Source organism: Filicampus tigris, chromosome 5 (genome assembly GCF_054856515.1).
Source record: "Filicampus tigris isolate MCC_2025a chromosome 5, RoL_Ftig_1.0, whole genome shotgun sequence".
Classification (NCBI taxonomy): Eukaryota; Metazoa; Chordata; class Actinopteri; order Syngnathiformes; family Syngnathidae; genus Filicampus; species Filicampus tigris.
The window spans coordinates 18,618,927-18,630,849 of NC_141221.1; the positions used below are offsets into that span (position 1 = coordinate 18,618,927).

Sequence of the window (11,923 nt, forward strand, 5' to 3'; positions counted from 1 at the left end):
GAAATTCTTTCATATAATGTGCCACAATTTTTTCAACCACCACCACCTACAAAAAACAAAAAGCCAACAACAGTTTTAACATTAAATATCTTGCCTTTGTATTCAACATAGATTGAAAAGGATTTGCAAACCTTTGTATTTTGTTTTTAAAGCAACCTTCCAACTTCATTGGAATTGGAAAAAAAGCAGTAGGCTACTGTCATCTGTCAGATGGTGCACATCTAAGTGCAGTACATACATGAAGAAACTCTTTATAAAGAGAGCTCTATGACAACAACATTGCTTTATTGACTTGTCAGAGACATATTTATACATTTAAATTCCTTTACATTCTCTACGGATGAAATGCTCATTCATGACGTAACTAGGTAAAAATGTCAATCGCATAGAATAAAGGTGTGATCATCATATTTATGCATTTTATTAAAAAAATATCCATCAACAGTTGAAAGTGTGTAAACCATGTTCTTTTTATTAAGTTAATACATGACTGCAGGCGAGGTTATTAAAGGAATGCACACATCAGGCCCATCCAGGGTACCACGTTCTTCACTACAGTTTCGTTTCAGTAACGACTTTACTGCGCCATCTAATGGTGATTTGAAGCATTTGCCACATAGTGTAAATGCTATTCCAGCCATTCGTTGAAACGGGGAAAATAACTCGACAGAGATGTTTGAAAATTGAACAAAATTGACATTTACAAAAAAAAAACATGTTGCAAAGTGCCTCTTGGTTGCCATTACATATCTTTCATAACCTACCAAAGAATTGTATAATAAAAATATTCAGAATATTTTCCAGATAAAAGTTTATTATAGCACAAATGTTTTTCCCAACTGAATGACAGTCAAGTTTTTCTCTAGTGTTGCAAAGTTGATACAAAGTTGAAAATATACCGTATGGGATATAGAGAAGATGGTCAAAAGTTGTTAAAAAATGTGGCATCTCATAGAAGTAATTACTAGTATGGAAATATGTAATGATGTTTGAAAACATCCTGTTGCTTTGTAAAAGTGCCACCCAACATTGTTCAAAGTTTTACAACTCCCAACCAAAGAAGCCTAACAAAAAGGCTTGAAATCACAATTATCGAACAAAGGGCACAAACAAGGAACAGGTGGGGAATGGTCAAGCAATTACAAAAGGAAAGTCAGCACCATTACAAAATTGGCAAGTCTTGACAGAAAGCACATGCACAAAGTCATTAGTTATACTGATTAGCATTTAGCAAACAAGCATGTTAAGGCTAATTAGCTCTCAAGATGCCAGGAATGTTGCTGCAGTGTTCTTGTGGCTACTGCCCGAACAAATCCGTTTCTGCTGCTCCAAAGCTACAGAAAGTGGCACAGTGACTGTGGGTTAGGTTACCCACATTACAGAAGAAAAAAAAAAAAAGGCAACGATTTGTGCACCAGCAAAGAGTTTGTGACAGAGTACAAAATAAATTAACTGACAGAAAGATCCTAAAAATTGTCAGGACAGCTTTTTTTATGTAAATGTAAGACTATAAAAATGAAATGCTCAAGTGTTCAATGTGCATGTTGAAAACAAAAAGCACTCACTGAAATATGATTGTCTCCCAACAGACCAAGTGGTGATAATCTTCCCAAACAGGGAATGTAAAGTAAAGAGGAATGGCAGCTGGCCAGATCAAACCATCTGATTGAAAGGCTGCCCACTGCAAAATGAAGTGTTTATTTAAAACAACAACAAAACCATACAAAAAGAAACCTAAATATCGGTATTCAGGACTTTGATTGATTGCATCAAAAATATCACTGTAGTGTTGAATGTGAGTAGACAAAAAAAAAAAAAAACACATTTAACTTTGGCAATTTGCTTCCACACACCAAAAAGGACAACGTTGTCCCAGGAAGTCAGGTGTCACGATGTAGAGCGCATCAAGGCAGTTTTACGCTGTAGCTGGACATCAATCTTATCAGAGGCCAAACTGGTATCTGAAGATGAATTAACAGTCCAATAAACTCATCCGTGACTGTTTGCTGGCAAAAGGGTGCTGGTGCTTCTTCCACGCACACGCAAAGCTTCAGAATTACAGGTACGTATCCTGGTCTGTGCTGCTGAGGCTGTGTGTGGATTGCTGTAGGGGAGTCTCTTTGGCAGGGGGAGGGTCTTCAGAAGGTGCTTGGGCCTGGTGAATTGGCTCTGCTTGAGTCTGTGGCACAGTCTCCGGGGCCTTGCTTAGCACTGGAGGCGGGGCTGGTGGATAAGACGGTGGGGGTGGCGTGGCGTTGGGAAGAGGGTAAGGGTTTGGAATCTCCTCGGGGAGCTGCGACTTCTTCGGGGTTTTCTTTCTGCTCTTCTGCTCGTTGCCCTTCTTCAGCAGCGGGCCGAGCTCCGCCTCTTCCAGTAAAATGGTAGGGTACTGCTGGAGGTCTTGGCGCCTCGGGGGGTCAGCCAGCATGATGAGCCGGGCGCCGTGCATCCTCGGAGGAGATTTGAAATTGAGCTCGCCGCGGTTCTTCCTCCAGCGCTTCAGCTGGGTGTGATGTTCCCTTTCCACGTCTCGCGCCGTAATCGGCACTTCCAAGATCTGTGTCGGAAAGACATGCGTCATTCGGATACAGATGAGTCATTGAGATCATTTTCCAAGGAATAGGCCCGCCCTTCATGGGAAATACAGTAAGTGTCAGCCATGTCTGGTCTTTGTGTTCAACGTTGTAACTTAAGTGAATGCCAAAGGCCACTGGCAGTGTCACCAGTGGTCAAGTCACACAGACAGCTTATTATAAAGACTGGGTGAGTCCTTTTGGATGTGAACACCCCTTATTCTCTACAGTCCATTAAGTCACTAAGAACCATTCTGCAAGGGCTGTGCCGCTCTGCCCTATCGGTGGCGCTGCCTGACATGCAGCTAAATATCAGAATTCTGAATTGGCAGCAACAGCCGCAGTTGAAAGGGAACCACCTTACATTTCTGTAAATTTCCACACTGAGTTAAAGTAGAAAAAGAAGTACTGTCTTAAGTAAATGTTTATATTAGAGAGAATTCTAAATATGTTCTGAAGCGATTAGACTCAGTCACCTGATTCATGCAAAAAAAAAAAAAAGGGCTTCAATTTTGTCAGCTATAATAACTGTCATTTCTTTTGAGTTCATAATGCAAAATGCATGCTGCAGTGGAGTTCCATTCTAAGATCAAAGCGTTGTCTGGGAGCTTCTGTTGGGGAGGAGTATATAATGGCTGGCTTAACTGAATTCTTTCTTTCCATGACTTACTTCTGACTTCATTCAGTGATTTCATAATGTGTGGGATTGTGTGTGTTTGTACAATGATGAGTGAAAGAGTTTCCAGTAGTTCTAGTCCACAAATAGTCCAACAGCCATTTTGCTGACTTTCTCCAATGAATTGTTTGCCATGGACCTGAGTTGAGTTGATGTCAATGGAGCTAGTATGTTTTGATAGTAGAACCCACTCTGGTGTGGTATTATTAAAAAGACTAAGCGCTACTCATACAGACTCAATAATGTTGCTGCTTTTACCTCTCGGACGAGGAAACCCTCCTGCATGTATCGAGGCTCCACAGCTCGGAGAAGCTCCATGGTTTCATACTGGCCCTGGCAGGCCTTCAGCTTCTCACGACTACCCAGCATGCACTTTAGCAGCACCAAGCCGACTCGGAAGATTATTTTCACACCTGATTTTCACAAGACAAAGACGAGGTGTGGTACAGTTATTAATCCTATTTTCTAGTGTATGAAATTATTCAGTTTAGGTGTGCACAGTCAAGTCCATAAATAATGCGACATCGACACGATTTTCATCTTTCTGACTCTAAGCACCACACGACAAAGGATTTGAAATGAAACAAGATGTGCTTGAACTGCAGACTTTCAACTTTAATTTAAAGGTATTTACCAGAGCCGGGCAGTCTGTCCCAGGGGCGGAGCGGTCCGTCCCGGACGCATGCCCATTTTTGGGATGGAGGACGGGGGGCGACAAGTTTAAAAAAAAAAAAAGGGTTGGACTAATAAGCAAGGGTGGAGGTGGATTTTAGTCCGGCCCACTAATTGGCCCTCATGCGTGTGAGCTTTGTGACCTTTGAATGTTCAGGAAATAATCATTAAAAAAAAAAAAAAAAAAAAAAAAAGATCTTTTTCACCCAATACCGGATCAACTGAAAATTGAATGATTCGCCCCGATCATGTGATCGGATCATCCTTAGAATTAATAGGACGGAGTTTCACTGTGCAGATGGACAATGACCCAAACCGTACTGTAAAAGCAACCAACGTTTAAATTTGTGTTGTTTTTTTACCTAAAGAAACAATGTTATGCAATGGCCAATTCAATCACCTGACCTGAATCCTATTGAGCATGCATTTCACTTGCCAAAGACAAAACTGAAGGGAAATGCAGCAAGATCGTGGCTTGGCACATCACGCAGGATGAAATCCAACATCTGGTGATGTCTAGTCTACGCATTCAAGACTTTCGGCTGTAATTGAGCGTAAAGGATTTGCAACCAAAGTTTTAAGAAGTCAAAATTTGATTGATACTTCATTTGTCCCAACATTTTTGGTCCCTTAAAAAAGTGAGAGACATTTATACAGACTGTTGTAATTCCTACACTATTCACCTGGTTTTGTATATAGATAACCCCAAAGATGAAGGCTGCACATCTTTTTCTGTTTCATTTCAAAGCCATTGTGGTGGTGTTTAGAGCCAAAAAGATGAGACCTGTGTCAATGTCCCAAGATTTATGGACCTGACTGTATTTCAGCCTTTATGTATGATTTTGATCCTGGGGTGGACAGGAGAAAATCCTAAATAGGAAGGGTCAAGCTATACATTGTATTATCAAACCAGTCTGGAAAATTAATCGTTCACATAAAAACACATTAAATGCCCCAAATACAGACCTGATCAAAATCTTAAGACCAGTTGAAAAATTGATAGAATTGACCTTTTGCACATTTGGATCTTAATGAGTTTTTAAGTAGAGCTACAATATGCAAAAGCAACAATGAGGAGTGTGACAAAAAACACTTTGAAAAAGTAATTTATTAAAAACAACAATCAAACTGAAATAGGATATTCATCCGCTGATCCAAGGTTTATGACCATCACTCAAAAAAATAACAAAAAAACATTTCTCAGTAGAACTCAATAAGGAGTAGCTCCACCTTGTGATTCTTGTGAATTACTTCAAAAATTCGTTTGGGCATGCTCGATGCGGGGGTTTCCAGGAAGCCAGTGAGAACATTGCTCCAAGAGGTGAAGATGGCTTCATGAAGGCCATCAACTGTCTGGAACTGATGGCCATTTTCATAAACTTCCCTTGCCCCCCATCCCCAAATGTTCTCTATGGGATTTGAATCGGGGGAACATGCAGGCTGGTCCAAAAGAGTGATGCTATTGTCCCTAAAGAAGTCCTTGATCAAGTGAGCATTGTGAACTGCAATGTTGTCCTGTTGAGCAACCCAGCTGTGACCACACAGACAAGGCTCCTCAGTCATGAGGGATGCCCGCTGCAACATTTGCACGTAACCAGCCGCCGTTTGACGACGCTGCACCACCTGAAGCTCCAATGGTCCACTCCAATGAAAAAGCACCTCAGATCATGATGGACCCCCCTCCACTGCGCCGACTAGAAAACGTCTCAGGTGGGATCTCCTTGCCATTACGGTAATGTTGTAAGCCATCTGGACCATCAAAGTTACATTTTTTTTCTCATGAGGGAATGCAACTTTTTTTTTTTTCCACCTTTCAGTGTCCCATGTTTCTTTCTCCCAGGCAAAGTATATACGGGCAGTTTTGTGGCGTTGAAGGAGACGAGGTCTTTGAATTTCTTTCTTGTTTTTAAAACCCTTTTCTCGCAGATGCCGTCTGATGGTTATTGCGCTGCAGTCGGCACCAGTAAGGGTCTTGTTAATTTGGGTCGAGGGCCGTCGTGTGTCTTGGCGAACAGCCAATCTGATCCTCCGGCTCAGCTCAGGTGTCATTTTTTGGGATATACCGCTTGACTTTTTTGTTCCATAATGCTCAGGATCTTTGAAAAAAAAAATTGGAATGACTGTCTTACTGCAACCAACCTCAGCAGCAATGGCACGCTGTGAGAGGCTTTGTTTATGCGACTCGACAATCCGACCACGGCCAAAAGGGGAAAGCTTCTTAGCTTTAGCCATAGGGAGGATATGACCATGTGTATGCGTGACAGAATATGAGAATTTTTGCTTTTATAGCCTGTGGTCTTAAACTTTTGATCAGGTGATTAAACAACCTATTACAGGTCATTTATTTATTTATTTTTTAAATTACAAGTTTAAAATGTTTTGGTTTTTTTGTCTCACTCGTCCTTCTTTCTTCTGCAAATTGTAGCTCTACTTAAAACGTCATTAAGATCCAAATGTGCAAAATGCACATTTTATCAATTTTTCAACCGGTCTTAAAACTTTCAATCAGGAATCTATATGAACATTCTTGCCCATGATGAGCGTATGTAATGTTCAGAGACTTACCGTCACAGAGGAACATGTCCCAGACACGCAACACAGAGGCCCACGGCAACGTTCTAGAGAAGGCACACATAAACCATTCAGTCATGTAGAGGATGGGGTCAATCTTGTGTTTCTCCAAATGGCGGAAGGCGAGTGGAGAGACGCGTCGCAGCAAAGCAAAAAGGATCTCTCCATCTAACTGTATAGCTTCCTAAAAGACGAACAGACAAGAGAACCATTAACGTGGGGATTGGGAAAGTGGATGTTCCACTATTAAAAAAAACAGTCCAATCACATCATGTTGCGGCACGTTTTAGAAAGACATTGAAGATTACATTACATCATCTTTATTAACAGTAAACCCTGTTTCCACTTGAGGACAAGAATGACAGTTCTTGTGATGAAATCACAAGGTAGGATTAATCACCCATAAGCACATTCTTGTTCCACAATTACATTGTGACCATGCTTCTTGGTGTCAGGCGTATTCATACGTGTCAAGTATTGTATCAGACTGGGGGATACAAACTGTACTCTTGTTTCAGTATCATCACATCTGTTGTGCTTGCAGTGTTTTTCTTACCAGGCCTGGGCTGTAGTAGCCGGGAAGATATTTCTCACAAATTTGCACCAGTCCCCAGAAGGCATCCTGTTGGAAACACACACCTAAGTTGTATTTCTTGTGTGGGACCCATGTTGCATCTCAAGGGGTTTATCCCACGTTAATTAAGATTTTTCATCATCAAAATCAAGAGGAGACAAGATGTATCTGTCGGTGTTACAGTAAATGCACTTTATCAAGGCTTCCTCCATTTTGTTCAAGTCACTCCTTGTAAATATCTCTGTACTTGGCCGCATTCATCTCTCCTTCATTTGCAACCGGTTGTCCTGTCTCAGCAGCTGAGGCGCTAGCACGTCAAAGACAGGCAACTCCTTTACTTGTACACCAAGTCTACATCCGGAGGTGTTCAATCAGGTTAATGTGCATAATATCATATTATTTTAAGAGTTGTACTGAGTCGACCGGTCATTTATGTGAACAAAGTTACGCCACTCCCTCACTCCGCCTCAGTATTTCCAACGCATGCGTCGTTGGTTCAGCTGTTTTTCTTCGTTTCTTTAGATGTTTCTTCTTCGTTGGTTTAACACATTAAAGCCGGGAACGCACAAGCACGTTTCTCCCTTTAAAGCCGGGAGACCGTCTACGTCATTTTCGTTTTTTTAATCCAATTCGCGGTCTCTTAGCCAATGAAATGTAACTGAGTTTTGCAATAAAAATGTGTTGAATGGCTAGTGTTTGTATGCGTTAGGAGCTGAAGTGTGGGAGTGATGTACCTCAGCAGGCATGTGCATGAGTAACACAGCAGCAATGGGAGCCTGCGCTTGACAGTATCCCTCCTCTGGTCTGTACAGAGTGTAGGCCTTCAGAACACGGAAAAGATCCTTCTGCCTGTGCACACACACAATACAACATACAAAACAGTGGTCACAACCATACACTAAATTGGAATTTTGGTGCATGTCCCTCCTAGTCTGGGGTCTTACCCATGTCCTCCCCGCGACACAAACATTTCATGGAATGGAAACTGTCGATGGAGATCTTTCTCAATCACGTCGATCCATTTGGGATCTCCTGGCTGGCTATCCAACTCCTAGGATAATACAAAGCAAAGAGGCTGCAAAATTGGTTTTGTACAATGAGGCGTCCCAAGAAATAAGTCATTCAACTCCAACAAATACTTTTTCCGAAAACACACGAAGGGCTCAAACAACAAATTGAAGTTGTTGTTTTTTTTAACTAATGCTACACTTTACTAACTATTTGTATTGAAATTGAAACATGAAATGAGACCAAGGATGGAAGTGAAATGAGGATGTCCCTGACCTGAAACTTTCCTTGGTTTTGCTCTTTCTTGCCCTTCCCTCCTGAAAGGTAGAGCCACGCACGGCCTCGGAGAGAAGGGGGAATTCCTTTCTGGCATCGAAGCCTCACCTAGACCACGGTGAAATATGGAGTCACAAAACAGCAAGACAAAAGAGAAACGTGCAACCAATGCTACATGTTTGTCACAACAGATATTAAAAGAACGAACAACAACATACTAGTAAAAGCAATAAGAACGTAGCTTGCATGCTACTTGTGCAGTATTTTCATGTCACCGTGCACAAGTCAGTTTGGACATAACAGAATGGCTCGAGTGATAGAAACAATTTTACAACTGCATTTATTGACACTTTGCACACACACAAGTTGTATTGTGGGATAAGAAAACAGCGACCTTTACTTCCTGACATTTGCAGCAGGTGAACTATCGGCATTATCTTCACAATGAGCAAATGAAGCCATTGGTCTATGCAATTCAATTTTATTGTTCTAGTCAGGACAAACACGGTCTATATACACAGGGCTTTGTTTGGACAATTTCTTGTCATACCAGTCTTACATCAAGTCACTTGAGCCTCACCTTGAATATGACTCGTCTAAACTGTTTTTGTCACGAGGTATGTATTGTGAAGAAGGGATAGGTCAAGTCCTACCCTGCTGCTGACTCATGAAAATGAGGTGAAGTTGCAGCTCTGTGTTAGATGGCTTCTGTCCCTCACACACGCATGCACACAGTCAACTCTAAAAGACTTTAAATACGACATTGTGACTACAGAATATGAGTACAGTATGTGCACATTATAAAAAATGTCCATTTATTAGATCGCTTTTACATTGGCATTCTTTGTCACTTTTTTTATTATTACTTCATATATTATGTGTGATATAATGCTATTGTGATATGTCATGCGACTTTTGCTGTAGCAGTGAAACTTCAATCTGTTTGCTGTTTTTCTATATGAATTAAATTGAAAATGAATTTGGTTCAAGGTTTAAAGAGTTGGAATCAAGAAAATTTTTGCAATTTTGCAGGCTTTATAAGTGACAGTTAATATAAAGTGAAGTTAACCATTGCACAATAAACTCTCTCGTTAAAGACACTCCCACTCCAGCGGACCCATAATGTAGCAGTAAAAAAGTTTTTTGTAGTGTCACCTCGTGGCGTTTTGAATGTATTGCTGAAATTAATAAGGGTAGTGTAAACATTTTATATTATTTTTATGTTAGAAGCTGCTAAAATCTACAGTAGGCTACCCAGGATACAAAATAAATGTTTTTTAATATTTATGTCACGTTAATTAAAAAAATGACTCCTGGGATCCATAAATATCATTTTGTATGTATTGATTATTGCATGGTACTGCTCATATACTGTGTTCAAACTTGTTACGAATAAAATTCAAACTAAAACGACAACAACAGCAACAGAAAACATCAGTGTGGATTGAAAAAGTCACTGTGAGTCTATGTGCTGTTTGTATACGTTTAAATGTTTTGGACATGTTTAAACAATATGTAAAAAATAGCAAGCCTCCTGCTGGCTTATTACAAAGAGCGAACAAATTGTTGTGGAAAATATGAGAGCGTGGGGAGCACAGTGGCGAAGATATTGGCAGTACAACAACTCTTTAGAAAAGCAGAAGCAGTTTTGATGGCTTGCGTAATGTGAACCACAGGTCATTTTGTATTTCGGCAGTTTAGACATTTTTTTTATGTCTGACCTTATTGAATCTCTTGATCATCCACTTGTCCCAGTGATTGAGCATATCCAACCATTTCACCTCCCTTTGCCTGAGCACTGCTGTAGGCACATCTTGAGCCCTGGAGACACACATGAAAAGACAACATACAGTATATCATTTCACTTTACGTAAGCACATGTTCCTCTTTTAAACAATTTGAACTATAAAAGGGTCGAAGCAAGCATTAAGGGATCGTCAGTTGTACAGTATAAACATTCAGAGTCGACTGTTAAAAGCAAAGGCTTTGAATGGAAGTTGACTTTATGGTGACGTAAATTTGAGGATTAACACAATTTAGATATAGTATGTTTAATAGCAAACTTTAAGAGTGGCAGTGTTTGCCAACTATCTACAAGCCCACACTAAAATAGTCCCATCTTAAATCTTTGATTGAAGAAAATATAGGCAGCTCCAACATAACATTATGAGTGAGGTCTGATGTTTTTTAAACTATACAATTACCTCATCAGCAAAATTGAAGGCTCACATTGCTTCAAAGGAGCTACTTTTAGGAACTCCTCTTTGATTTACTCCAGTTAATGGAACGTGGGGAAAATGAATATTTCTGTAATCTTCAACTTTGAAAGATGATCAGTATTCGATTTGGGAATACAAATATGGACACTGTACATCGTTCACTTTAAAAACTTACTTACTCATTTACTACAAGTAAAAAAAACAACAACAAAAAACCCGATCTTGAGAAAGCCACTGTTATAAGGCCCGACATTCTATGTTCCAGCGAAGAAAACACAGGATATAATAACCACATTGTGCCACGCAGTGGGTCGAGGCATCCAGACAGCACACGCACAAATCTCGAGATAAATTACATTTACTGCACCGTGTTCTCATTCATTTAAGGTTTAAATGACTCAAAGCACAGCACAGGGTGTTTAAATCACAGCACAGTGTATTTAAAGCACAACACAGGGATCAAGTAGAATTAAAATGCAACTTACGACGCCTCCGTGTACTGTTGCGCTCCGCCAATAAATCCATATTTATCGGTTTGTTTGTCGCTGGTGAAACCATTGATCTCGGAGTCCGACCCAAGTGAACTTTCGTCGTCGATGTGACTGCTGCTGAGGGTCCGGATGCTCCTTGTGTCCACTGGGCGACGGCCGTTCTCCGTGTTGGCCATGTTAGCGTCGAAAGCTAGCACGCTAGCGAGGTTAGCCAACGTCAGCGAGCCTGTTGACAAGCCCAAGCCAGAAACTGCTCCTTAAGCATATACCACGTTCGAGTCAAACATCACTGACGCCATTGCCATTAGCTTATGCATGAAAATGAAAAATTCACTTCTACCGTTCCCTTGCTAACCATTAAAAGGCGCCACGCTGTTAACAACCCAAGCCATATAACAGATGTCGGTTAGGAGTTGCAGAAAAGCGCGTTAAGGTAAAATCAACTGCAACCCGAGGATTAGCATTACCTAACTAGGATGCTAAAGCAAACTTACGTTAAAAGCTCGGAACTCGAACCTTAAATATTCCTACACGGATCCCACCGTCCACTGACGCTATGGTGTACTTCATTGCCAGGAGAACAGACTAATTAAAGTCGATAATGGAAATGTCAACAGCTTGCAGTGATGGCTGAGCTCGATGTCCTGTCAAATTGTGCTTCGACCAGCAGTCCTGTCCAGCGGTGCTAATGATTTGTCTTGGGATAGGAATGCTAGTCTCACCCCTAGTGGTTTCTCTTGTTACTACCATTTGTGAATTGGGAAGGGAGGGGGGAGGGGGAGAGATACCTCCCTAAACTCGTAACTACCACAATCGTGTTCAATTTCTGTACACTGTCTACTTTCTATCTGCATTCATATTCA

General features: G+C 40.8%; 1 protein-coding gene across 3 annotated transcripts; it reads right to left on the reverse strand.

Moving 5' to 3' along the window:
- Window positions 1-445: 445 nt before the first annotated feature.
- Window positions 446-11,790, reverse strand: LOC147147669 (TBC1 domain family member 10A-like). 3 transcript variants are annotated; one of them, XM_086031399.1, is made up of 10 exons: window positions 11,577-11,790; window positions 11,055-11,286; window positions 10,072-10,171; window positions 8,351-8,458; window positions 8,011-8,117; window positions 7,801-7,915; window positions 7,049-7,114; window positions 6,487-6,676; window positions 3,508-3,662; window positions 446-2,557 (listed from the first exon to the last, which is right to left on the reverse strand). In XM_086031399.1, exons 2-10 carry the CDS (start codon window positions 11,234-11,236, stop codon window positions 2,057-2,059), a joined length of 1,524 nt encoding a protein of 507 aa, XP_085887525.1. In that variant the 5' UTR covers window positions 11,237-11,286; window positions 11,577-11,790; the 3' UTR covers window positions 446-2,056. The 3 variants fall into 3 exon arrangements, with proteins under 3 accessions (XP_085887525.1, XP_085887524.1, XP_085887526.1); XM_086031398.1 differs by having other exon boundaries at window positions 11,555-11,790; XM_086031400.1 differs by lacking the exons at window positions 446-2,557; window positions 3,508-3,662 and adding an exon at window positions 5,014-6,017 and having other exon boundaries at window positions 11,555-11,790.
- Window positions 11,791-11,923: the final 133 nt, after the last annotated feature.

Excerpts from the sequence above, each read along its gene's own strand:
- LOC147147669 (XM_086031399.1), bottom strand. The coding sequence starts at position 11,236 with ATGGCCAACACGGAGAACGGCCGTCGCCCAGTGGACACAAGGAGCATC. Across the intron at positions 7,115-7,800 it reads TCATGCACATGCCTGCTGAG|GATGCCTTCTGGGGACTGGT; the intron begins GTACATCACTCC and ends TGTTTCCAACAG. Across the intron at positions 6,677-7,048 it reads GCTACTACAGCCCAGGCCTG|GAAGCTATACAGTTAGATGG; the intron begins GTAAGAAAAACA and ends TTCGTCTTTTAG.